Raw genomic sequence first — 26280 nt, 5'->3', positions numbered from 1 at the left:
CCGACCTTACCCCTCCCTTTTCCTGTGGCTTCCTGTGCTCATATGCCTTCACCCCTGGCTGCCTCTGGGCATCCTGATCAGCCAACTGATCCCCCTCGTGTGGCCAGAGTAGGAGGTTACCTAGGGTAACCTAGGGGTGTAATCTGAGGATGGAGCAGCTTGGCGTCCCTGTAAAACATTCCCCAACACACTAAACCTGGTACATACCTGAGATTATAGCCCTTACCAAGCATGCCATTGGATTTAGCATTGCCTACTCCCTGGCCTCAGTTTTCAGGGGGAAAATGCTACTAGGTTCAATCATACCTTAAGCCACTCCCACTTCAGTATAAATTAGTCTACAGGTTGGTTTCCATAGAAACCATAGAGCCTTGGGAGAATGCTTGGCACCTTGAGGAGCGGGGGCGGGGGTAATAATTAAAGGGAAGAGTAAATATTTACACTTTACTAAAAGAAAGAAAAGAAGGAAACCAAAAGTTACTAGGTACCTACTGTGTGCCAGTCCTTTCCATATATATTATTTATATTTTCAAGACAACCCTAAGGTTGGCATTATCATCCACATTTTACACTTCCTTTTTTTTTTTTTTTTTTTTTGCAGTACGTGGGCGTCTCACTGTTGTGGCCTCTCCTGTTGCGGAGCACAGGCCCCGGATGTGCAGGCTCAGTGGCCATGGCTCACGGGCCCAGCCGCTCCGCGGCATGTGGGATCCTCCCTGACCGGGGCACGAACCCGTGTCCCCTGCATCGGCAGGCGGACGCTCAACCACTGCGCCACCAGGGAAGCCCTATCATCCACATTTTGTAGTTGACTCACCAACGACCATCCCAGCTGAGTCGTCTAACCCAGTGGTCCTCAGACTTAGGTGTAGGAATCCCCAAGAGAGCCTGATGGGGATTCCTGGGCCCCACCCCCCAGAGGCCCTGATTCACTTGGTCTTGTCTGTGGCCCATGAATTTGCAAAAAGTGTAATAAACTCCCAAGTGATGCTGCTGGTGTTGGTCCATGGACCACAGTTTGAGCAGCACAGGTCTAGTCGTGGCAATCGTATTCACCTAGGCAGTGATCCGTCCAACTGATGGGCCAGCCTAAAGCCCATTTGGGCCAATAAGACATGAATAGTAGATTTGCCAGGGGCTTCTGGGAAAGAAGTCTTGACCCTGATGTCTACCAGCAGTCAGTTTACAAACACAAGAGGAAGATGTCTAAGGATGAAACTGATGCTATAGACAGTTGACTCTGTGGGAAGCTTGGTGACATTACAGAACTTCTAAGCCAACCCTGGATTCTCCTCTGGAGTCCCTCTTCCATGAAGTAATAAATTTCCGTATTGTTTAAGCAAGGGTGGATGGAGTTTCCTGTTACTTTTCAGCTCAAAGCATCCTAACAGATATTATTGTCATTTTCACATGAAGAGAGGTTCAGTCCAAGCCCAAGGTCACTCAGCTGGTGACCCAGGTCTGTGTGATGCCAATTTGTTACACTTTCTTAGTGGCTTTCTCTCCAATGTCTGATGTGACTCCCCATCTAGTGTGGCCCAAGTATTTGGGGCCAGATGTACCTAACCTCCCATCACCAAGAGGTTAAGGATTCCATGCATCTATCTGTCCATCCAGCCTTCCAGCCGTCCATCCAATCATCCTTCCCTTCACCTAGCGGTTATCCTGTGCTGGGTGCACATCAGTCTCTGTGCTCAATGCTTGTGATCCCCGAATGAGAAGGTTCGGTCTTAGCCCCAGAGGAACTCCAATCTACAGGAAGAGACAGCCCCATGATGTCCATATCCCTTCTACCTTCCCAAGACTTCAGCATAGCAGCCAGTCCACTGAGGCCAGATATCCAGTCCTACTGAGTTTCCAAGCTGTTGGCAGATAATAAAAACCCAGTCTTCTTTTATTTAACTCAGATTTATACACTTTGGAAAGTTGGAATTTTTTTTAACATCAGTAAAGCAATTCAAGATCTTCAGTAATGGGGATTATATAAATATCCAAGCATCACATTTCTATGTTTATAGAGCATCAAAGAGCACAACACATTATACAACTTCTAATTAATCCCTGTAATGCTCTGGTGTCATGAGCAAAGGGTGGATAATAACCCTGTTTTACCGATGGGACCAACGACCACTGTAATTCAGCGACTTGCCCATGGTCCTGTGGCAGATCACCTGCATTTTACACCTTCATTAATAGCACAGCTTATTATCCATAATTATAATAATTACATTAACAACTAGCATTTATCGAGAAGACCCCATAAACCTGGCCCTGTCCTGAGAACCTGATACACATTAGCGTGGTGAATCTCCATCACTACCCTACGAAGTAGGCGCATTGCATGAGGAAACCAAAGCTCAAAGAGGTATCATATTTGCCAAAGACCCTGGGTGGCATGTTGGGAAGTGAGGACCTACTGTGTATTCTTGTCCTGAGTGTTCTACTACTTTGCTGTGTGACCTTCAGAAAATTCTCAGCCTCTCTGTGTCTTGGGTTGCTCATCTGTTAGTGGAGCAGGGAGAGTACAGACTTTGGAACTAAACTGCATATTGGATCTGAACCCCACCTCTGTCCCTTGCTTGTCATGCAACTCTGGAAGTGTATTGATACTTGACCTCTCTCTGCAACTCCATTTTCTAATCTGTATAATGGAGATAACAGTCCTCTCCCACAGAATGTGTTGCAAGGGTGAAATGAGTTAATGCGTGTAAACGTTTACAGCAGTGCTTGGCACTAAGTAAGCACTCAGTAAATGTCGGCCGTTTTTTGTTTATGTGTCATCTGCTGGAAAGATTGTGTTGGGTGATCTCTCAACTCTGATGATCTCTGATGATTCTGAAATTAACGACCTCCCATGGGTTGTTTAGCCACAGGGTAATAGTATATATAACTCTCCTGGGGTGTCTGGGGTCGTCTAGACAAAATACTTGCAGTGTGCTAACAAAAATCATGGTCAAGACCCTCTTCATTGCAAATGATAGGAAAACCCAAATCAAAGTGGCCTAAGCAAAAGAGAAAATTGCCTCAGGTAAACAAAACCACAGGTAAATCTAGCTTCAGCTTATTACACCTGCCTCTCCTTCCTCTCTACTCTGCACCCCCTGCCCTACTCGTATGCTGCACTTGGACTGAACCATCTTCAGTATCAAGTTCTTAGTCACCTACAGGTCTTGGCATGTGCTGTCACTTCTGCCTGGAGCACCTCCCTCCTTCCTCTTCTTCTAGAGCCTCCTAGCCTTCCAGACTCTGCTTGGCCTAAGAAGTCACTTCTATCCTTGATGAGTCAGATGTGCCCACAGCCTACATAGTATGGCATTGTGATTTGTTTAATTGTCTACCTGTCCCCATGAGACTCCAAAAGGGTGTCTGTCCTAGCCCTGGGCTGGCACCCTAAGAGGGGCTCAGTAAGCCTTTTTTGAGTGAAAGAATATCCAGTATGTCCTGCGCAGCAGGGATGACTCATTGATAAGTCCAAGGGGCAGGAGAGCCAGGAGCAAAGCACAGAGTGTGAGAGGGGAGTAGGGAGCCCTAGAGAACCATCAGGAAACCCAAACATTGGTGGGGACAGGTAGGTCTGCATGAGGTCAGGCGAATGGGCACCCTTGAATCTCAGCTCTAGCTAGGATCTGACCCCAGCCCAACTACCATGTCCCAGAAAAATCTAGAAGTCGTGCCCAGCAGGACCCCTTTGGAACAAGGCTCCTTGCCACCTCTCTCCCAAAGGCACATCCAAGATGGTTTAAAAAAAAATCCTAGCAGTTCCCGTGTAGAATCTTGTGTTGTGAAAACAAAAATAATCTCTCACCCACCTCTGTGGTGTTTGGTTCACCTCCCTCTGATTTGCACAGCGAACCGGCCTCTCCCCTGTTGGGCCCCAAGAAAGCATGAAGATGAACATTTGGCGCCATCAAGGGCTTCCATGCTTTCGCCTTTTTGGAGAAGCCCTCTTTGTTCAGACTTTTCACATTTGAAAATACGCAGGTTCAGCTCATTATTTTCTCCACCCCAGGCTGCCAGCCACACTCTTCTCCCGTCTCGGCTCGTGCCCACCCCCGAACCCTGTTTGCTAACTCTGAGAAGGAAGGTGTTTTGCTTTTTCCAACAAGTCTGAACCCCAATTAGTTTCTCAGTAACTTGATACTCACTGGTGGTGATCGTGGTTTCTCATCTAGCGTTGGTATTGATTTGGTCAGAAGGAATTAAGGAGATAATTCCTACTCAATTACATTTCCCTGAATTTCCTGAGGTGGCTAACCCTGCTCCCCGGTTGTATTTTCTTTTCCAAGTTAATTTTGTCTTGACTCTGAAATGCGAGTGGATATGACGGGCTTGTTGTGTTGATTGTCATGGAAACGAAGCAGGGCTCTGTATTTTCATGCCAAGTAGGGCTCTCAAAGTCTTTTAAGTTTTTTTTAAAAAAGTTAATGTGAAACAGACACAAGTTAAAAAGAAAAAAACAGCACGGAAAGTCTTTTACCAAAGAGGAGCCCATCTTCCTTGCCCACATCTCTCTCTTGATGACATTCCCCAGGGAGCTACGTCTAACACTTTTCTTATTGTTGCTGTTTCCCGGGATCCGTGTCTCCAAATTATTTAAGTTTTACCTCTGTTTCTCAGTTGATATGTTTAAGGCTTTGATGGCTTTCTGCTATGAAAGATGAGGATCTGGCTTCTTTGTATCCCTATGTACTGCCCACTCCCGAATCCCTTTCCCTGCCCGGAGACAGCACTACATTTACTTCCTATACTGGTTAATTTTGTAGCCTTTAAAAATACGTTATTAGGGCAGTGAAACTATTCCGCATGATGCTACTGTGATGGATACACGGCTTTAGACATTTGTCCAAACCCATAGAATATACAGCAGCAAGAGCGAATCCTACTGTAAAGATGGGCTTTGGGTGATAATGTATCAATGTAGGTTCATCACTTGTAACAAAACACGGCTCTGGTGTGGGATGCTGATAATGGTGGAGGCTGTGCGTGTGTGGACCCAGTGCAGGGCGGGTGGAGGCGGGGTAAGGGAGCTCTTTGCACCTTTCTTCCCATTTTGCTGCGAACCTAAAACTGTTCTTTAAAAAATTGTCTTAAAAAAACAGCTATGTTACACTTGTAACATAGCTGCATTCACCCTAAAGAGTATTTTGACCTGACCCCTTACTTTGTAGCAGAGGTTAACTCCTCATAGGCTCTCCTTGTGTTTTTTACTACTACTCTTACATTGTGGAGATTGATAACACCCACATTCTGTTCAGGACTTGTAACTGTTTTCCAGACTTGCTCTCTGAGCTGAGTGTAAAAGTTGAAAATCAACAAATGTCACAGTGGTATTTTCCACCCGTTCATTCACTCAGTCAACCAATAACTGCCAAGAAACCACTCTGTGTTTGTCATTGTGCCAGAGACCAAAGATGCCATGTGACAAGGTCACACTCCCTGCACAAATTGCAAGGCTAAAATTTAGAGGAGGAAGAGAGAGAAAACATACAATTTACAAGGTAAGCATAATAACTGCTGAAATCAGTGGTTTTTAACTTTGTGTTCAAAATATGAATATGAAATGTAACAAAGAGGTAAGCTGAATATAACAGATGTCTTAAATAGGAGCTGCTTGGTTTTCTTCTGGCTTTGTAAGCGTAAACAGAGTCTTGGTGTGTGAACCTCAGCCCGTTTTCCTTCTCCATTGATCCTCAGGCTGAAGCCATGACACTAGAGCATTCTACATACTGGAGGCTGAGAGGTGGTGAGAGGCATCACAGTTGCAGTTTTGTTTCATGGTTGTAAAGCTCCTTCCTCAATAGGGAACCTTTGCAGCATTGGATGCATTTGTCCAGGACACACTGGCTGGAAATATCACTCAGAGGACAGCAGGGGACAAACATATGCTCATCATGAGAGGTGCCAGACTGGTCACAACAATGCCCATGGCCCAGCACAGGACACCAAGGGGGCCTCTGGGGCCATGGAGGGGAATATTCTGACTACCCTTGGCATGAATGTCCCATCCAAGTGGGGCGTGTGTGTGTGTTTATGAGTGGAGCATGGCAGCACTAGAGGCCAGATTGCCAAGTGCACTAGGAAAATCTGAATTATAAGATATAGTCTCTATCCAAACACACATACGTGTATACACACCAATTAAGAAAGTCCCAGATTGTTCTTCTGTTTAGCTATTTTGCAAACAACTCGGTAGTTTGTTTACTTAATGATCATCATTGGGTTTGTTTCCTTGACTATGTGACCTTGATCTGTCACTCTCTCTCTCTCTCCATGCCTTGTTTTTTTTGTTTTTTGTTTTTTGTTTTTAACCTATAAAATAGGCATTTATTTCTTATGGCTTTTACCCAGAGGTAACAAGTGGCAGAGCTGGGGTTTGAACCCAGGTCTCCCTGATTCTAAAGTCTGTGCTTTTCAATACTACAGTCTACTGTCTCCTGTGGTAGCTCAGTTATGGAATTATCTTGTTTGCAATCCAGTCATTCCCCAGGCCAATTCACATCCTGAAAGGGGCCCATGCTTTTTCTTTGCCAGTGGGTGAGACTGATATACATGGTAAAAGCAGTGACTAGACCCTAAAGAGAAATTAAATGGTTTGTATAATGCAAATCATCGATTGTTTCCTTGGAGAGTTTATTCCTCTATGGCTATATATTAGTTATCTGTGCTGTGTAACAAGTGACCCTAAAACAAACATTATCTCACAGTTTCTGCAGCTTACCTAGAGGCCTCTGGCCCTGGAGGCCACAGTCAAGATGCCACGTTGGCCTGGAGTCATTTCAAAGCTCAGCTTGGGGAGGGCTCACTTACAAGCTCACCCATGAGGCTGTTGGCAGGTATCAGGTGCCTGCTGGCTGTAGACTAGACGTGTCAGTTCCCTGCTGTGTGGACCTCTCCCATAGAGCAGCTCACAATCTGGAAGCTGACTTTTCCCAGGGCAGGAGAGAATGCCCGAGACAGAAGCCATATTCTGTTCATTAGAAGTGAGTCACTGGGTCCAGCATACCCTCCAGCAGAGGGGATTAGACAAGGGTGGAAATGCAAGGAGGCTCACTGGAAGCTGCCCACCACACATACTGGTGAAGGGAAAAGGCAGAACCTAGACCGTGATCATCAACAAGCCGGGTGCCCTGGGATCTCCAGGAGAAATAAAACTTGTCTTCTCTGATGGGGCTTCTCAGTCTCAGCACTCTTGACGATTTGGATCAGATACAGCTTTGTCGGAGAAGGTCGTCCTGTACATTGTAGGATTCAGCAGCATCCATGGCATCTACCCACCAGATGCCCCCCCCCAAGTTATGACAACCAGGAGGAGCTTCAGTGACACTTCAGGAACATTTCTGGGTCTCTCCTGAAGGTCCACCTTAAGTGGAAATGAGGGGGAGGCATTGCCCCTGCAGGTCATCAGTGAGCCCTTAACGAATGAATGATGGTCGTTATTACCACCAAGATGTGCTCCGGCTCTCACGCCAACAAATAACTAGGAAAGGAGAAAAGATATGATTTGAGATTTTGTAAGCATAGAAGGCTGGGGGTTGACCCAATATCCATTTTTTTCTTAGAAAGGCGGGGCGGGGGAGTGGGGGGAAGCAGGCATCCTCTCTGCCTTTAGGGTCTTTGCACAGGGGAGCCATGTGATGGACTCAATTCTCCAGCCCTAGTGTGTGTGATGCCCAGCTTTCCAGCCTTCTCAAACATGGCTAGAGACAGAATGACAAGAATTAGAGAGAAGACCCAGGCACCGTGGCACCATTATCACATCGATGACATGCGGTTTGCAGCTCCTGCTCTTGTTTCTTTCAAGGTCATATGTTTTGTTTTGTTTCCGAAAATAATCTATGGCCGCAACTTAAGCCATGAAGAAGTGCAGGCTTCATCCTTCTAAACCAGGGCTGAGCAAACTTTTTTTGAGCCAGGTAGTAAATATTTTAGTCTTTGCAAGCCGTACAGTCTCTGTTGCCCCTAGTCAGCTCTGCCCTTGGAGCTCAAAAGCAGCCACAGACAATCTGTAAACAACTGGGTAATGGTTGTGTGCCGGTAAAGCTTTATTTACGCAAACAGGCAGGCTTCTCTGTACCTTCTTCTTGGTACTCTTGCCTCTTCGCCAGTTTTCCTTTTGTGTCAGTCCTTAACCCTCTAACCTCGCTCTCCCCTCTCTTCCCCCTCCTTCCTTCCCCTCTCCTCACTCCCACTCTCTCCCCATCCATCCCTTTTGTGACCTCTTTTCCTCCTCCCTCAGTCCCTTCCCTTTCTCTCTCTCCCTCCCTCACTCTCTCTCTCTCAATTTCTCTCTCTTCCCCCAGCCTTCTTCTCTGACACTTAATTCAACACCTCCGACCTTAATCTCCAATTCCGTCCCCTTCTCCAAGCTCCAATCCACATCCACGTATCAGACAACTGCCTCTCAGCCCCACTCATGCTCCCGGACCCAGCTCCAAAGACTCAAGAGCTGGGCGTCGTCTTCGCTTATAGCCTTGTCGTGCACTCACAGCCCTCTGAAACCCTCCCAGATATATTTGTTCTTTGGGGGGAGATAAGGGTGCAAACAGTACCGCCATTTGTGTGAAAAGGGAATGCTTGTGGTGGAAAAAGAAGTGTGTGTGTGTGTGTGTGTGTGTATTGAAGTATATAATATCTCTCTGGAAGGATACACAAGAACTTGGTAACACTTAGTCACCTCCAGGGAGGGAAATGAATGGCTTGAGGACAAGGTGGAAATAATACTTTTTAACTATACATGCTCTTGTATGTTTTAAAACCATTTGAAAATATTTCCTATTCCACCCCCCCTCCAAAAAAAACCACTAAAAAAATGAAATGAAATGAAGTAAAACTCAATGCTTCATTTTCAGTTCATAGTGAGGACTCTCATCTCTAAGCTTATTTTGCTGTAGTGGCTTCTCATGGTTTCTCAGCAGCATTAAAGCTTTAGGCATCTCTCCTGCTTGGGGATGTCAAGAGAACCTTCATCGCCGTCACACTCTACATTTCAATTCCTCATGGTGACTTCCGTTTGAAAACCTGTTCCCGCCCCTTTCTCTGTTCAGCTCAGTCTGAAACTGGACCAGTGACTCCCCAGCCCCACTGGAGGGTAGTTGAATTGCCTGTTTGCTTCGTGTCTCCCCCACTAGACCATGAGCTCCTTGAGGGCAGGGATGGTGTCTTGTTCAGCCTCATATCCCCAGCCAGTATCTAACTCCCAGTAGGTATTTAAGAAATATCCAGACTACTCCTGCCCCTCACCGAGCCTTGGAGTGTGGCTCATGTAACTTGGTATTGAATAGCACCCTGCGGACAGGATCATAGAATTCATACTGCAGCAGCCCTGAAGTCACATGAAGCCTCATCCCAGTGGGAGTTCATGCCCCAGCCAGCTCTTTTGCATCTGGGCTCTTTTCTCTTTCACCACTGGCTTAAACTCCACTCAGCTTCTGCTGCTTATATGGAAAATGAGGTTAGCAGTTACGGGGCTGGGTTTCCTTGGACCTTCAGGGGGTTCGCTCACATTTTGCTGAGATGTTGACTTGGTCTTCTTCCAGGGAAAGAGAAAAGAGCTGAAGCTACGGGGGGGACTTAACCCCTCAGCCCAACCCACAGACTGTCTCTGCCCGGATATGGACAATATGAAAGATTTTCTTGGGTCACCACTTGTTTCTTTTCTCCTGGATGAATTGCCAAATATTGAATAATTTGTCTCATTTTCACGAAAGGGAGTAAACTGTGGTGTGATCAGCAATAAAGAGAGCCCTATGATCAACTAGAGTGGCCTGTTCTTCCTCCTGTAGCTGAAATCCAGCCTCTGTACCCCAGCACCGAATTGAATCTCAGAGGCAGAGTTTGGGGTGAAGTAGAAAAGAATAGCTTTATTGCTTTGCCAGGCAAAGGAGGCCACAGCAGGCTAATGCCCTCAAGACTGTGTCCCCTCACCTGGAGGGGGCAGTGAGGAGTTTTATAGCAATGGTTCAAAGAGGAGGGCATGGTCAGCTCGTGGGCATTCTTCTGATTGGTTGGTGATGAGGTAACTGGGAGTCAGCGTCATCAACCTTCTGATTCCAACTGGTCTACCTGCTTGTGGGCAGCAAGCAGTTAACTTCTTCCACCCAGTGGGGCTTTCAGTACCTGTAAAACAGCTCAAAGACATTGTTATGTGTGTCCCTTGAGGGGGAGCCATGACCCCCTTGGGGCGGCCAGGGCTATACTATTGTTTCTTGACTGTTCCTCCCTCCCTTCCCTGATTTGCAGCTGTTTGACCCTGCGGTGGGAATTCAAAGGAGGGTCCTGGAGGCTGAATGAAGCCTATTTCCTGTAATCAAGAAGCGGGAGACAGAAGGACTTTTATGCCCGGGAACCCCACAGGGTCCTGCTAGGTTTCACTCCTGCTAGCTGGGTGACCTCTCGTACAGGTTATTTTACTAATCTGGGTTTCAGGTTTCTCAACCATAAAATGGGGATAATAATAGTTACAACACTTAACTTTTGGAGTGGTTGTGAAGATTCAGTGAGAAATGGCATGTAAAGTGCCCGATGTGGGAATGGCGGTCGTGTGTCATGATGCTGCTACTTTTCCTTCCTGGGACCGTGGCTGGCATTGCTACCACAGAACTCTTTTCTGATGAGATTGAACCGCAGGGAGCTACAGGCGGCCACTGCTTCTAATGGGTAGATTGAAACTGACGCTCAAGTTGGAACCAATTGGCTATCTCTAGCCTAGCACATTTCCAGACATTAAGGAGGTTCTGGAAATTTAGGCACTGTTATCATTATTAATTTGGCAAGGTGGTTGTTACATTCCGGGACCCTTTTCCCGAAGCTCCTTCGGGACGTAGAGCGACAGGCCATCGTATGGATTCCCATTGGCTATTAATGCCCAACAGCTGGACTGCTGGCCCCTTGTATTTAGTCTTTCAAAAGAGCTGATGAGATTAATGTATTTGATTTAAAAAAAAAATTTTTTTTTAAACTAGGTGGATAGCACATTTGCTGCTGGCAGGCCAGCTCAATCCCAGGGCTGATGGGGGCTCATTGATGGTGGCAGCCAATTTCCATTTCAATGGAGCAAGAGGAGGGAGGCAGAGAAAGGCAGAGATTGAGAGGAACCAGGACTTGATTGCAAGCTATGGCATCTGGCGCCACCTACTGTTACGTCACTGCATCGCTACCGTTGATGACTATCTTGAAGTTGTTAGCCTTAATCTGCCCTTAATGACTTTATCTGGGAGCATTTTCATAATCTCACTCAAATCGTCATTTTTCGTTTATAATTTATGATTTAATTTTGTAAAAATGCCAGATCCTCATGATGTAGTGACAAGGACAGTAACATTTCCTTGGCATATTTGGTTTCAAAGACCTATGCACCCAGGGTGCCTCTTGTCTTCTGGGTGAGGACCCGGCAGGTGCCAGGTGGGAGCCCTGACATATGGAGGAATTGACTCGCCTGGGGTCACACAGCTGGTGGGTCCAGCTCTTGAGGCTCTGGATCCACATCCTGTTCTTCCTCTCCATCTGTCGCTCCTCCACCACTGCCCCCCCCAACCCCGGCCCACCTTGGCGCCCGGCCCAGTACCTTGCCAGGTCCCTCTGAGCACAATTCCCATTCCCAAAGTGCCCGTGCGTAACGTGGATTTCACTGGAGGGTTCACGGAAGAGCAGGAGGGGAAGGTTACGTTGCATCCCGTGGAAGAAAAACCAATGACACAGTCCTTTAAACTGGTGCTTTTTTCCTGAATGTCGGTTGCCTCCTCCCCACCCCAAGGCTCCCTCCTCACCCTCTGTAATATATCACTCTGCCTTTATTAACCGGAACATTCATCCTCTGTGTGTGCTTCTCCAGTATCCATCTTCACACTTGTCTTCCTTCTCAAGGAGACTGGGTGTATTAGGCAGAGTTCTTCAGAGAAACAGAACTAATGGGATGCATTTAGGTATAGATACAGATACAGAGATCTATTATAAGGAATTAGTTCATGTGCTTATGGAGGCTGACAAGTCCCAAGACCTGCAGCTGGCAAACTGGAGACCCAGGAGAGCTGGTGGTGTAGTTCCAAAGGCCTGAGGACCAGGAGAGCTGATGGAGTAAGTTCTAATCCAAAAGCCTCCAAGCTCAAGACACAGGAGGAGCCGATGTTTCAGGCTGAGTCTGAAGGCTGAAAAAAACCTGACGTCCCAGCTGGAAGGCAGTCACGCTAAAGAAGTTCCCTCTTGCTGGGGGCGGTCAGCCTTTTATTCTATGTAGGCCTTCAGCTGATTGGATGAGGCCCACCCTCATGAGAGGGGGCAATCTGCTCTACTCAGCCTATCAGGTTAAATGTCAAACTCATCCAAAAGCATCCTCACAGAAACACCCAGGTTAATGTTTGGCCAAATACCTGAGCAGCCCATGGCCCAGTCTAGTTGACACACAAAATTAACAATCACACCAGCCTTCTAGTCTTGGCTCTGCCAGCTGACCAGCTATGTGACCTTGAATGATTTCCTCTTTGCTTCCGTTTCTCTTTCTGTAAAATGGGTGGTGCTTTCAGGATCCACTGCAGCTTTCATGCCAAGGCCAGGATCAACCCAGCAGCCCCCAGTCAATGAGCCGTTTCTGCCCTACGCTTGGAGTCCCATCATGGGTCAGCCTTGCTCAGGAGCTCCCCGTTGCATTGGCCGAGACTTCATCAGATCCCCACTGTGGCCTGAGGCTCTCTCTGCCCAATCCTCCTCCCTCCTTCTTTTCTCTTTCTCACCCTCAGTAAGCCTCTTGTACTCCTGTCTCAGTGCTTGCTTCCCAGAGGCCCCAGATGATGCGTATGTTGACATTTTTTAAGAGGTCAGGTCATTTATTTTGCAGAACTACTATACAGCATGGTGACTGTAGTTCATAGTACTGTATTACATATTTGAAAGTTGTGACGAGAGTCCATCTTAAAAGTTCTTATCGGGCTTTCCTGGTGGCGCAGTGGTTGAGAGTCCGCCTGCCAATGCAGAGGACATGGGTTTGAGCCCTGGTCCGGGAAGATCCCACATGCCGTGGAGCAACTAAGCCCGTGCACCACAACTGCTGAGCCTGTGCTCTAGAGCCCGTGAGTCACAACTACTGTGTGCCACAACTACTGAAGCCCACGCACCCAGAGCCTGTGCTCTGCAAAGAGAAGCCACTGCAATAAGAAGCCCACGCACTGCAACGGGGAGTAGCCCCCGCTCATTGCACCTAGAGAAGGCCCATGCGCAGCAACGAAGACCCAACACAGCCAAAAATAAATAAATAAAATAAACAAATTTATTTTTTAAAAAACGTTCTTATCACAAGAAAAATTTCCTGTAACTATGTAAGGTGACAGTGTCAACTAGCTTTATTGTGGTGAACATTTTCCAGCGTACTCTACAAATATCAAATCATTATGTTGTACATCTGAAACTTAGTATGTCAATTATATCTCAAAAATAATAAATAAATACTCCCTAAAGGATGCACCTTGCCTTTATTGAAGAGAGTCTTTAAAGAATTCAATAGCTCACTTCATATTTTAATTGGAAGGTCTGCATGTGGATGAGGTCACTAGTTCAGGGTTATCCCTACGTAGGTAGGTACCTGCCTTATACCCTTACGACAAAAACGTTCACTCTCCCCAAAGGAAAGTGTCTATCACCATCATAAAACCACCAAAGCTTAAATATCAGTACGCAAGCTAAGGTCTCTGGACTCATGTGTACGTCTTCCCATGGACCCTACCCACTCTCTGCCTCTCCATTCTTTACAGCTTGTCCATAATGAGTCTAAAATTTGAGAATCATCTTGCCTGTTCCTCAGTGTTCTCTTTTCCAATGGCCTCCCTTCCCCCGCCTCACCACTTGACAGAGCATCGCCAGCTGTTCCCCTGACATCTGTATCAGCCCAAGTACGTTTAGCAGGAATTCATTTCCATCTTAATCTGATTCGAGGAAGTAGATCACATTTTAAGAAGTAACAAAGATGGATTTGGAACATTCTTTCATAAAAGACAAGAGAACAGCAGACATTTCAAAGATTGCCTCTCTGGTCTTGACCTTCAACAAAATCATTCTGATTTTCTGCCATATAAAATTTTTTTATGACAAAATCTAACAAAACTCAGTGGACAAGCTTTGGAGGTAGTATCTGTAAATTAATAGATAGCAACTGCTATCCCTTGTGTAGCCCCTGCTAGTCAAAACTGGGTGCAAAATGCAGTAGTGGTTGAGAACACATGCTTTTCAACAACAACGGCAGTAGCGAAACCTGATTAAAAACTGGGCAGAGGATCTGAATAGACATTTTTCTAAAGAAGACATACCCTGATGGCCAACAGGTACCTGAAAAGATGCTCAGCATCTCTAATCATCAGCGAAATGCAAATCAAAGCCACAATGAGATACCACCTCACACCTGCTAGAATGGTTATTATCAAAAAGACAAGAATCAGAGAATGTGGAGAAAAGGGAAAACTTGTGCACTGTTGATGGGACTGTAAGTTGGTGCAGGCAGTCTGGAAAACAGTGTGGAGATTCCTCAAAAAGTTGAGTATGAGACCCCAATATTCCACTTCAATAGCCAAGATATGGGAACAATCTAAGTGGCCATTGATGGATGCATGAATGAAGAAGATGTGGTGTATATGTATAATGGGATACTGCTCATCCGTAAAAAGGATGAAATCCAGCCATTTGCCACAAGATGGATAGGCCTTAAAGGTACTATGCTAAGTGAAATAAGTCAGAGAAAGACAAATAGCATATGATTTCACTCAAATGTGGAATCCAAAAAAACAAAGCAAACAAAAACAAACACATAAAGAGAACAGATTAGTGGTTACCAGAGGGGAAGGTGCTTGGGGAGGTGGGTAACACAGGTGAAGGGGGTCAACTGTATGGTGATGGGTGGCAGTTAGACTTGCAGTGGTGATCACTTTTTATACAGATGTTGAATTATAATGCACCTGTACACCTGAAACATAAAAGAGAGAGAGACAAAAAAAACCCCACAAAAAACCCAAAACAAGACGTAGGTTTTGATGTTACTTGAGCTGATTTCAATTCCAGACTTTGCCACTTCATAGCATGTTGTTTTCTCCTTTCAAAGCCTCAGTTTGCTCCTCTATGGGAAGAATAATAGTGAGGTGAGGACTAAGTGGAATCATGTATTTCAAATGAGAACACACTTAGGACCGTGTATGGCACGTAGGTGAATGATATGTTATCGTAGACGACATTAGGTCCTCTTCACAGGCCCAAAGTTACCCAACACTGAAGTGACAGAATTAGGACTCCACCCTGGGCCTTTCAGACAACAAAACTCTTTACATTCATTCCTGTCGCCTCCCACTTCTCAGCTGTCAGGTTAAACCAAATCACTTTCAAATGCTACTACTTAAACAGTCCCAGTGCATGGATATTAAATGTGAGTGTACCTGCCCAAGAACCTTCCCCACCTAAGGCTCCACAGTGAGTCTGTGCTCTCACCTCCCCCTCCAACATTTGTCATGTTTTAACCTGACACATTCCCGGATGTCATGCGGCATTTCTCACAGTCCTGCTCTCAAAGACCCATTTACAGATTAGAGAAAGGACACGTGATGTATGTAGAAAGGGACAGGGCAGAGAGTCGACCTGGTTTTCCAGGAAACAAAGAATGGAGGCATCACCCACACTCTGCAAAGCAATGGAAGATCCGAAGTCTCTTAAGACCAATGGCGCACCCAAGGGAGCAAAGACAGAATTAAAATCAAGTCTCCCAGGATTGCTTTTATGAAATCTGGCTGGGAGTAGTCACAGGAAGTGAAACAAAGGACATCCAAAGAGATGGTGATGGGATTATACTTGGCTTTTATTTTCTCCTAATTTTAAAATCTTTTCCTGATATCCATTAATTAGTTTCATAACCAGATGATAATCTTAAAAGTAGAGTTGTATTGCAAATGTGTTACCTGGGTACGGAGTCACCTCAATCAGTGTCAGTAGGGAGGAAAGATTTAGCATTAGTTTGTTTATCAACAATAAGGGTCTAAAAAGTGTGAGACGTAGAGCAGCAATATTGCCCCAATGCCTGTTGCTGGACATTTAGATGTTTTTCACTATTACTCACACTGCTGTGGTAGATATCCTCGCGGATAAATCTTTTCATCCTTGCTGCATAGTTTCCTTGGATAGAAGCAGATTTGCTAGAGCAAAAGAATATGTATTTTTAAGGCTTGTCATACATATGGTGAAACTTTCCTTCAGAAAGGTTGTAGAGATAGTGATTCTTGGATGCTTCGTAAACTTTTCATTGTGCGCATATCAAAATGTGTTCGTAAATATCCTGACAACCAGCACTCCCTCATTCAATGCCAGTTATTACCGGTGGCTTATTTCAATTGTCATTAAACAATGGTCACAATGAAAATGGTTTCCTGAGAATCCATTGAAATGCTGCCATAATTTCAGCGCTTGTGGAGTGGATCTTCTGCTAAATGTCAAGTTGAGGACACAATTTGGCTTTGCTGCTATAAGTTGTTCAGCACCAATCCCAGTCTATACAAACTCACTCTTTTACAATAGTGTGAATCCCTGGTGCATGGGCAACTATCATTAGGTGAGATTTCAGGGAAAATGCTTGAAATTTAGACAGTATCATAGTTGCTTCAAGAAGCGGGTGAAACCTGAGACATTTGGGAGAGTGATGGGTACACAACTGACATCAAGCAGCATTTCAGTCATGGATGATTTTCAAATTATAGCAAGGAAATTTGAGTGTGTTTATTTTGTCTTTGTTCGTAAGTGTTTTAATCACAACATCTCTGAAGAAAGTTGCTTTGGTTCTGAAAGAAGGAATTAATTGGCTGCTCAAAAAAAAAAATGAGGCACTAAAAAGAGACAACCTTGATTTCAAATGTTTGATCTCAACATGGCCAATCTCATCGCTTTCACTGCAAAATGCAACAGCATAGGAGTCATCTGATCTTAATCCCCAAGAGGGGAAAGAGAACTAGTTGCAATAATTCTTGATCTGTTCCTGCCTTGACACACTCAAGGGAGGAAGCTGTTTCAGAGAGAAATCTTGTGGCTGTAAGGAAAAGGAAAGCCAATTCAAACTGATTGAAATAATAAAGGAAATGTTCGTGAAAGGTCCAGGTTCTAATGAAACTTGTTCAGTTCAACAAGGTACCATGGGATGAATTTTTCTTTGACTGTCCTCTCTGCCTTCCCCCTTATCTTCTTCAGCTGGAGGGTGGCTCCCTCTTAGGCACAAAATGGCTGCCAGCAACCCACACCGGTGTCTGCTTCTCTGTTCATAGTCTATGAGGAAAGAGAACTTCTTTGCCTATGGTTCCTTAGATCTAGGAATCATGATTTTTAGAAGCCCCTGGCAAAAGTCTGCTTGTATCTCATTAGCCCAAATTGTGTCACATGACCATCCCTCAACCAGTCACTGTAATGAGAGGTGGGCTCTGCTGTTTGGCTTCAGCCATTTAGGACCACCCTGTTGCTGGTACCATAAGTATTTTCTGAGGGGCAGGAAGTCTAACCAGGGAACCAACCAGTATCAAGAGGGAGGGAGAAGGGATACTGGGAGCGTGGGAAAAGCCAGTGTCCATTATGCAGAAGTTTTAAAAAGTACTCCCAGGGCTTCCCTGGTGGCTCAGTGGTTGGGAGTCCGCCTGCCGATGCGGGGGGCGCGGGTTCGTGCCCCGGTCCGGGAGGCTCCCACGTGCCGTGGAGCGGCTGGGCCCGTGGGCCATGGCCGCTGAGCCTGCGCGTCCGGAGCCTGTGCTCCGCGACAGGAGAGGCCACAACAGTGAGAGGCCGCAAGAAAAAAAAAAAAAGTACTCCCAGAGATCCTTATGTGCCTCCTTGGAGGACTGTCTCTCCACCCACTTCACCATCCCTCAAGATGAAAAGTGATAGATTTGCCATCAATTTTCAGCCAAGGGGTTGAAACACCCTGGTGTATTGGGATAAGCTTGATAATATTACCTACAAGTCATTCCTAGTGATAGCTAAAGAGATAAAGTTTATAAATGATTTTATTGTTTCATATCTAGCTGAGCTTATTCAAGGCTATCCCAGGTGCTTTTCTGGTATTCCGTACAAGACGGGATACTCTGGGGTCTTGCCGTAGATTCTCCACCTCTAACCCGAGCTGCTTGGTACAGGACACGTACTGCGTGACCCAGGAGAAAAGTGGCTGAGAATCAGGCAGGCTAGTAACAGTCCCTTCCCTGCACTCCAGACCCCACTCTCTATCCTATGGGAGTACAGCTGATTTACCATGTTGTGTTAGCTTCTGCTCTACAGCAAAGTGAATCAGTTATACATACACGTATATCCACTCTTTTTTAGATTTTCTTCCGGTATAGGCCATTACAGAGTACTGAGTAGAGTTCCCTGTGCTGTACAGTAGGCTCTTATGGTTTATCTATTTTATATATAGTAGTGTGTATATGTCAGTCCCAAACTCCCAGTTTATCCCTTCTTCCACCCCCGCTTTCCCCCCTGGTAACCATAAGTTTGTGTTCTACATCTGGGGATCTATTTCCGTTTTGTAAATAAGTTCATTCGTACCATTTTTCTTAGATTCCACATATAAGCGATAGCATATGATAATTGTCTTTCTCTGTCTGACTTACTTCACTCAGTATGACAATCTCCAGATCCATCCAAGCGTCATTCAACTTTGATACAGCTACATCCCCTGCCTTCCACAGTCCACTCAAAAGGCCCAGAGCAGCAGGCACCACAGCCCAATTTCATTTTCAGAGAAAGTGGGTGATGATGGCTGCTGAGAAAACCCCACACCTCCTCCCACACATCCGTATTACTATGATTTCTGTTAGTGGGTAGCTGAACTGTCCTCACTGTGCCTTCAGAAAACAGTACAGTACCCCTGATCAGCCATGGTCAAATTTCACTTGCCACTTATTTTTTTAAAATCTTTTCTTTTTGTTTATTACATAACTGATTCATATTTATTGCAGAACAATGGGAAAGTCACGTAAGCTAAGAAAAAGTAATAAATCTGCTATAATCCCACCCCCGTAGAGAATCACTGCATGGCGGAGGGGAGGGGGGAGCTTATCATATCTTTTGATATGTATACATTCAAACAGATCATTTTTTCAAAAACAAAGAATCGTGCAATACCTATTACTTTGTAACACGTCTTCTCCCTCAGAGAACTCCTCCAGCACCTCTAGGCTTAGATCATTATATTGTCATTACATTTAATTGCTGCATAGTATTCTGTCGTTTAGAGGCACCCTGATTATCAAACCTGTCTTCTCTTGTGAATTTGTGGCTTCCAAGAGTTTGCTGTCACAAGCAGCATCTTAGCAGTTTTGTTGATATGAACCTCTGTGCCCATGCAGGATGTTCCCATAAGATGCTTGACAGCAGAAGCATCATTAGACCAAGGGCAAGCCTGCTTTTGCAACATTTAGTATGCACTGAGGAATTGCCCTTCAGAAAAGTCATTACAAGGTATTCTCCCACAGTTTCATTTGAAAGCATCCATTTCCCCATAATTTCTTGTCATTTCCTTTCATTTAAAAAAAAAACAGTATTGCAGGAATTAATTTCACGACACGATAATCCAGATAATAGTCTTGCTATTGTTCACCAAATTGGTAGCTGAGAAAAGTGACTTTTGTATTACAATATAGTTAATTTAACTCTCTTCTTTATATTGACCTGATATACACCTCTGAGTAATACATTTAAGTCTTGTGAGGTTTCCCTGATGTCTACGAAAGGCAAATGAATAGAGAAGAGGGAAAGAAAAACCCATGAACAATTACCTGGATAATTCACTCATAAAATCCTGCTAGGGGAGCAGTGAGGGCGGGGGCAAAGTACATTTGCATCTTTATATTGACAGAATTCAAGCTCTCTAAATCAGCTACCTGTGCCACTTTACAACAATGATTATCAACATTTAATTTTTTTTTTTTTTTTTTTTTGCGGTACGCGGGCCTCTCACTGCTGTGGCCTCTCCTGTTGCAGAGCACAGGCTCCGGATGCACAGGCTCAGCGGCCATGGCTCATGGGCCCAGCCACTCTGCGGCATGTGGGATCTTCCCGGACCGGGGCACGAACCCGTGTCCCCTGCATCGGCAGGCGGACTCTCAACCACTGCGCCACCAGGGAAGCCCTCAACATTTAATTTTTTGCTTTACTTTGAGTCTAACGCTCATAATAGAAGCTTCCATTTTTCAGATGCTTGCCATGAGTCAGGAATTTAGCGATTAATTTAATCATCACAACAAAGTAGGAATTATTCCCCTGTTCTTCTGCTGAAGAAATTAGGGCCCAGAGATGTTGAGTGATTTGTCCAAGGTCACGCAGGCGGTCACCAGACAGAATGAGGATCAGCGCTCAGGTTCGTCCGTCTCCAAAGCCCTTGCTGTTTCCAGTGTGCCACAAGGCCTCTCTTTTGGTGGAAAAAAGGACGCTGTGGTGCCTAAGGACCCCTCCAAGCTGATCAGACATCTCACATGAATGCATGAGCCTCCTGCAGCCTGGCTCCGCTTGGAACGGTTGTACTAACACTTCTTTCACTTCCTGACTTCCCTCAGGTTCCAGACAAACCAATGAGGAGGATCAAGTATATGGAGAAGGATATGATAAACCTCAAGAAAGACCTTACACGAAGCCGGTGAGTGAGCCCTGCACCGAATGACCCACAGACAGCCCGATAGGGACAAGCAGGCTATGGGGTGATGCCTGTGACTCTTTGCCGAGTCTCAGTGCTCCTCAACCCTGAACATTAAGCAGGAGACTTGCAGGAGGGTAGCCCTGTAAGGACCAGGGATGGGACCCATTTCTTGGTTGGACTCTTCAGGGAGTACCTGCACCAGACCGACCTACCCATTCTTGCTCAGGGCAGTCCCATGCCTAGAATTCCCTCTGCTTTCCTTTCTTGGACTGAATCCAACTCAAGAGAGTTCCCTTATGCTCCAGAAGACTCTTCCCTTTTTACTGCACGCCCACAGTGTGGTAGCTGAGAGTCAGATCGACTTGGTCTCAAATACTGGTCCTGCTACCTGCCAGCTGGTGACACTGGAAGAGTTACTTAACCTCCCTGAGCCTCTGTTTCCTTAACTGTAAAGTGAATATAGTATGAGGTTGTTAGAAGGACTGGGTGAAATAATGCATAAAAGTGCCATAGCCTTGAAGACAATGCCATTCATATCTTTTTCCACCCCATCAGTTCCTTCCTCCATAGCGTGATAGTGTGAGCAGACTGAGGTCTAGGACCATATCTTTTTCATCTCTTGGCGTGAGGTGGGATTTCTTTCTCCTCAAGGTGGGGTCATAAATGGGGCTTTTGGCCAAGCAACTCAAGGCGGAGTAAGAGATGGAGATTTTTTTAACACAAAACACATAAGAGACACGCTAAGCGGGGGTGATACAGGCAGCGCGGAGGGTCTGCTTATCTCTCATGTCTCCCACTCTGAGCCAGACCCTGGTTAGAATCACAGCGAGATGCTTCCTTCCTCACCTCCATGGTCTGGAAGCTCTTCCTTCACTGCGCACCTGCATCTCCTCCCCACACGGCTTTGACGGAACGGATGACAGCCCAAGAAGAGGCAGGAAGGTGTGGGCTTTTGAAACGGGGGAGAAGGAAAGGGATGAAGGAGGCTAAGGGGGGCATCAGGATAGGGCCCCAGAGAAAATATTTCCCCACCGACCACAGGAAGGGTGGCTGCATCGGCTCTGAGAGGGTCTCTGGACACCCAGTGTCCAGCAGAAACATAATGTGACCTGTTCATGTGATTTAAATTTTTTCAGTAGCCACACTAAAAAAAAAAGTGGGAAAAAAAACAAGTGAAAGTAATTCTAATAATATATTTTATTTAGCCAAATTGATCCGAAGTATTGTCATTTGACATGGAATCAATATAAAAAGGTATTAATGAGATACTTTATAGTCTGTTTTGAACATGTGATGAAAAATGATGAATGGTGAAAATCCACAGTGTATGTTGCACTTAGAACGTATATCTGTTTAGACCAACCACATTTCAAGTGCTCAGTAGTTGTTACAGATTGAATTGTGTCCCCCCAAAATCCGTATGTCAAAGCCCCAACCCTCAACGTGATTGTATTTGCAGAGAGGGCCACTGAGGAGGTAATAAAGGTTAAGTGAGGTCCGACAGGTGGGACCTAATCCAACAGGATTGATATTCTCATAAGAAGAGGAAAGGATGCCAGGAATGTGCACACTGCATTTTTACTATATGTGGACGGTGATCTGTGATCAGTGATCTTTGATGTGACTCTTGCAAAAGATTAGGACTCACTGAAGGCTCAGAGGATGGTTAGCCTTCTTTAGCAGTAAAGTTTTTTTTTTGTTTGTTTTTTTTTTTTTTTTGCGGTATGCGGGCCTCTCACTGTTGTGGCCTCCCCCGTTGCGGAGCACAGGCTCCGGATGCGCAGGCCCAGCGGCCATGGCTCACGGGCCCAGCCGCTCCGCGGCATATGGGATCCTCCCAGACCGGGGCACGAACCCGTATCCCCTGCATCGGCAGGCGGACTCTCAACCACTGCGCCACCAGGGAGGCCCCAGCAGTAAAGTATTTTTTAATTAAGATATGTACATTGTTTTTTTAGATATAATGCAATTGCCCACTTAAGACACTACAATATAGTGTAAACGTAACTTTATACGCAATGGGAAACCAAAAAACTGTGACTCACTTTATTGCGATACGCACTTTACTGCAGTGGTCTGGAACCCGACCTGCAGCCACTCCGAAGCGTACCTGTCTGTAGCAGTGGCAGTGATGGGGGGAGCAAGTGCTGTCTTAGCAAGAGTGGTCAGAGGGGGCTTCCCTGGTGGCGCAGTGGTTTAGAGTCCGCCTGCCAACGCAGGGGACACGGGTTCGTGCACCGGTCTGGGAGGATCCCACATGCCGCGGAGCGGCTGGGCCCGTGAGCCATGGCCGCTGAGCCTGCGCGTCTGGAGCCTGTGCTCCACAACGGGAGAGGCCACAACGGTGAGAGGTCCGCGTACCGCAAAAAAAAAAAAAAAAGAGTCGTCAGAGGGAGTGGTTTTGTAAAGGGGGCCATGGGCGGACACCTGAACAGTGATGCCCGAACCGAGTATTTCACAGGACAACAGATGGATGGGTGCCAAAGCTGGGACAGACCAGAAACGCTGGAGAAGCAGAAAGAAAGAAGGCCAGCGTGGCTGGACCAGAGTGAGGGAGATGGGCCCACAGGGCCTCGGGCCTCACAGGCTGTGGCGAAAAGTTTGGGCTTTAGTCTCAGTGCAATGAGAACCTGTTGGAGGGTTCTGAACAAGAGAAGGATATGATCTGATCTTTAAAAGAACATTCCATTGGCTGCATAGGGACCAGTAGAAAGGCTGTGGTAAGAGATGTCGATGGCTTGGATCAGGCAAATAGCAGTGAATTGGAGAGAAGTGGGTGGATTCGGGATTTGTTTGGAGGCGCAGGATGAGATCAGATGTGGGAGACAAGGGAGAAGGCGGGATCAACATGTTTTTATCTCTTCCGCCCTCACTGGGATTTAAGATGTCTCCTAACCTAGAAAATATCATGTCCACTGTCATGGTCCCCGAGTGTTTGGTGATGGGATGAATTAATTCTGTTGTCCATCCCTGGAACTTAGAAGTTAAAAATAAGGGGGAAGCCCTGTACATTAACTTAGGGAAAGTGAGTGAGGGAGATGGCTTACATATAAATCTGTGGGATAAACCAGTTGATGAGATGGCTGGGCCATTGCTGCCTCCATCAGGCTGGTCTCCCTCTTCCACTGCCTTCAAGCTGGAGTGTCCACTCTGCCTTATTGGGGAATGGCCTGTGGCTGGGAGGAGAAGGTGTTAATGTTGTCCTGCAACAGGGTCAGTCTGTTCTGGGAATCCCCAGGGTCTAGCGCAGTTCTTAGTATAGAGAAGCACTCAATAAATATTTGCTAAAGTTTATATTGCATCGTATCTTAAAAATCTTCCCTGAGGCAGGCAGGAAAGTTCTTTTTGCTCCATTTCTCAGATGAGAAAACTGAGATTCAGCGAAGTTCAGAGATTTACTTGCAGTCATTGTATCAGTTAGCTATCACCACATAACAAGTCACCTCAAAAAGTTAGTGACTTAAAACAGTCACATATATTAGTGTTTATGAGTCTATAATTCAGTTGGGAGGTTCTCTGATCTCAGCTGGTCTCCCTTGAGTGTCTGTCTTCAGCTGAGGGTTAGGGAGGTGACTTTGCTGATCTTGGCTGGGCTCTCTCCTATGGTTTGGAGGATAACCAGCCATAGGGAGGTCTAGGATGGCCTTGGCCCTAACAGCATGGTGTCTCATTCTCAAGCAGGTCAGTCAGGCCTTGTTCTCACCATAGCAGGATTCTGAGAGAGAATGGAAGTGTGCGAAGCCTCTGAAGATTTATGCTAAGAACTGGCAAAACATCACTTCCACCATATTCTTGTGACCATAGCAAGTCACAAATCCAGCCCAGATTAAAGGTGGGGGAGGGGCTTCCCTGGTGGCACAATGGTTAAGAATCCGCCTGCCAGTGCAGGGGACATGGGTTTGAGCCCTGGTCTGGGAAGATCCCACATGCCGTGGAGCAACTAAACCTGTGTGCCACAACTACTGAGCCTGCACATCTGGAGCCTGTGCTCTGCAAAGGGAGAGGCCGCAACAGTGAGAGGCCTGTGCACCGTGATGAAGAGCGGCCCCCGCTTGCTGCAACTGGAGAAAGCCCTCACACAGAAATGAAGACCCGACACAGACAAAAATAAATAAATAAATAAATTTTAAAAAAATGGTGGGGGAATAGGGACTTCCCTGGTGGCGCAGTGGTTAAGAATCCACCTGCCAGTGCAGGGGACATGGGTTTGAGCCCTGATCTGGGGAGATCCCACATGCCACAGAGCAACTAAGCCCGTGAGCCACAACTACCGAGCCTGCGCACCTGGAGCCTGTGCTCCGCAAAGGCAGAGGCCACAACAGTGAGAGGCCCACGCACCGTGATGAAGAGTGGCCCCCGCTCGCTGCAACTGGAGAAAGCCCTCACACAGAAATGCAGACCCAACACAGACAAAAATAAATAAATAAATAAATAATTTTTTTAAAAAAAAGGAGGAATAGGGACTTCCCTGGTGGTGCAGTGGTTAAGAATCCGCCTGCCAGTGCAGGGGACATGGGTTTGAGCCCTAGTCCAGGAAGATCCCACACGCTGTGGAGCAACTAAGCCCATGGGCCACAACTACTGAGCCTGCACTCTAGAGCCCGTGAGCCACAACTACTGAGCCTGTGTGCCTAGAGCCCCGTGAGCCACAACTACTGAGCCTGTGCGCTAGAGCCCTGCGAGCCACAACTACTGAAGCCCATGCGCCTAGAGCCCATGCTCCACAACAAGAGAGGCCACCGTGATGAGAAGCCTGCACACCGCAACAAAGAGTAGCCCCCGCTCGCCACAAAGAGAAAGGCTGTGCGCAGCAACAAAGACCCAAAGCAGCAATAAATAAATAAATTTATTATTTTTTTAAAAAGGTGGGGGAATAGACTCCACTTCTTGATGGGAAGATCTGCAAAGTCTCCTTGCAAAAGGGTGGAGATTTGGGGTCATTTCTTTCAGTCGACCACAGTCAGATAGCCAATTCTGAGCTAGCCTTTGAGACATGAGCTAGTTTCCCAAAAGTTAATTTGTTCAAATCAGAGTCTACCTCTTGGGAATGTAAAGCGGAAGCCACGTCAAGAATCAAGCAGGTAGCAGTGAGGGGAGAAGCTACAAGGCTCTGAGGAAGGGGGACCAGAGAGGCGTGGAGAGCTATAGGGAACCAGGGCGTGAGGGGCAAAGAGAGGGAAGATGAAGGAGCCGAGTGGGAAGTTAGAGGAGAAGGCAGCAACCTAAGAGAAGAGAGCCCGACGTCCTGTCAAGACTCAACCTGAAGACTTTCAGATCCTGCTACTGAGGTCCCTGAAGCTCTTTTCAGAGAAAATCTCCAATTCCTCTTTGAGTTCCTCATCTTGGATTCCCACAAGAGTTTTCAAACCCTTTATCTTCCCTATATGTACTCTTACAATAAACCCCTCTTGAGTGGAATAGCTTGGCAACCAAGGACCCCGATGACTAAAATGGCTTCTTAGTCTATAAAGACAGAGGAATCCAGAGGAAATGTGACACTTTTATCATCCCACTCTGTTGCTGGACTGCTTTATGAGTTAATGGTGTTTAATAAGGGACATTCTCTTTGGGTTATGGTTTGTGTCTAAGCTGGTAGGTGGAGTGAACTTCTCTTCTTGAAACAAAAAGAGATGAATAATTTAATTAAAAGTTAA

At 46.1% G+C, this 26280-nt stretch overlaps 1 protein-coding gene across 2 annotated transcripts in view; it reads left to right on the top strand.

Moving 5' to 3' along the window:
* The window catches only part of CCDC60 (coiled-coil domain containing 60), a 262580-nt gene that overhangs the window by 153764 nt on the left and 82536 nt on the right, over nt 1-26280 (top strand). For both annotated transcript variants that reach the window (XM_082640818.1, XM_082640819.1), the window contains exon 4: nt 20547-20626. In XM_082640818.1, coding sequence (XP_082496944.1) covers nt 20547-20626 — 80 coding nt within the window. The remainder of the gene's footprint in view (nt 1-20546; nt 20627-26280) is intronic.

The sequence above is a fragment of the Mesoplodon mirus genome (assembly GCF_964341445.2).
Source record: "Mesoplodon mirus genome assembly, chromosome: 13".
Taxonomy (NCBI): domain Eukaryota; kingdom Metazoa; phylum Chordata; class Mammalia; order Artiodactyla; family Ziphiidae; genus Mesoplodon; species Mesoplodon mirus.
Note: the sequence above shows the minus strand (reverse complement) of the source record. Positions and strands in the feature narration are given on the sequence as shown.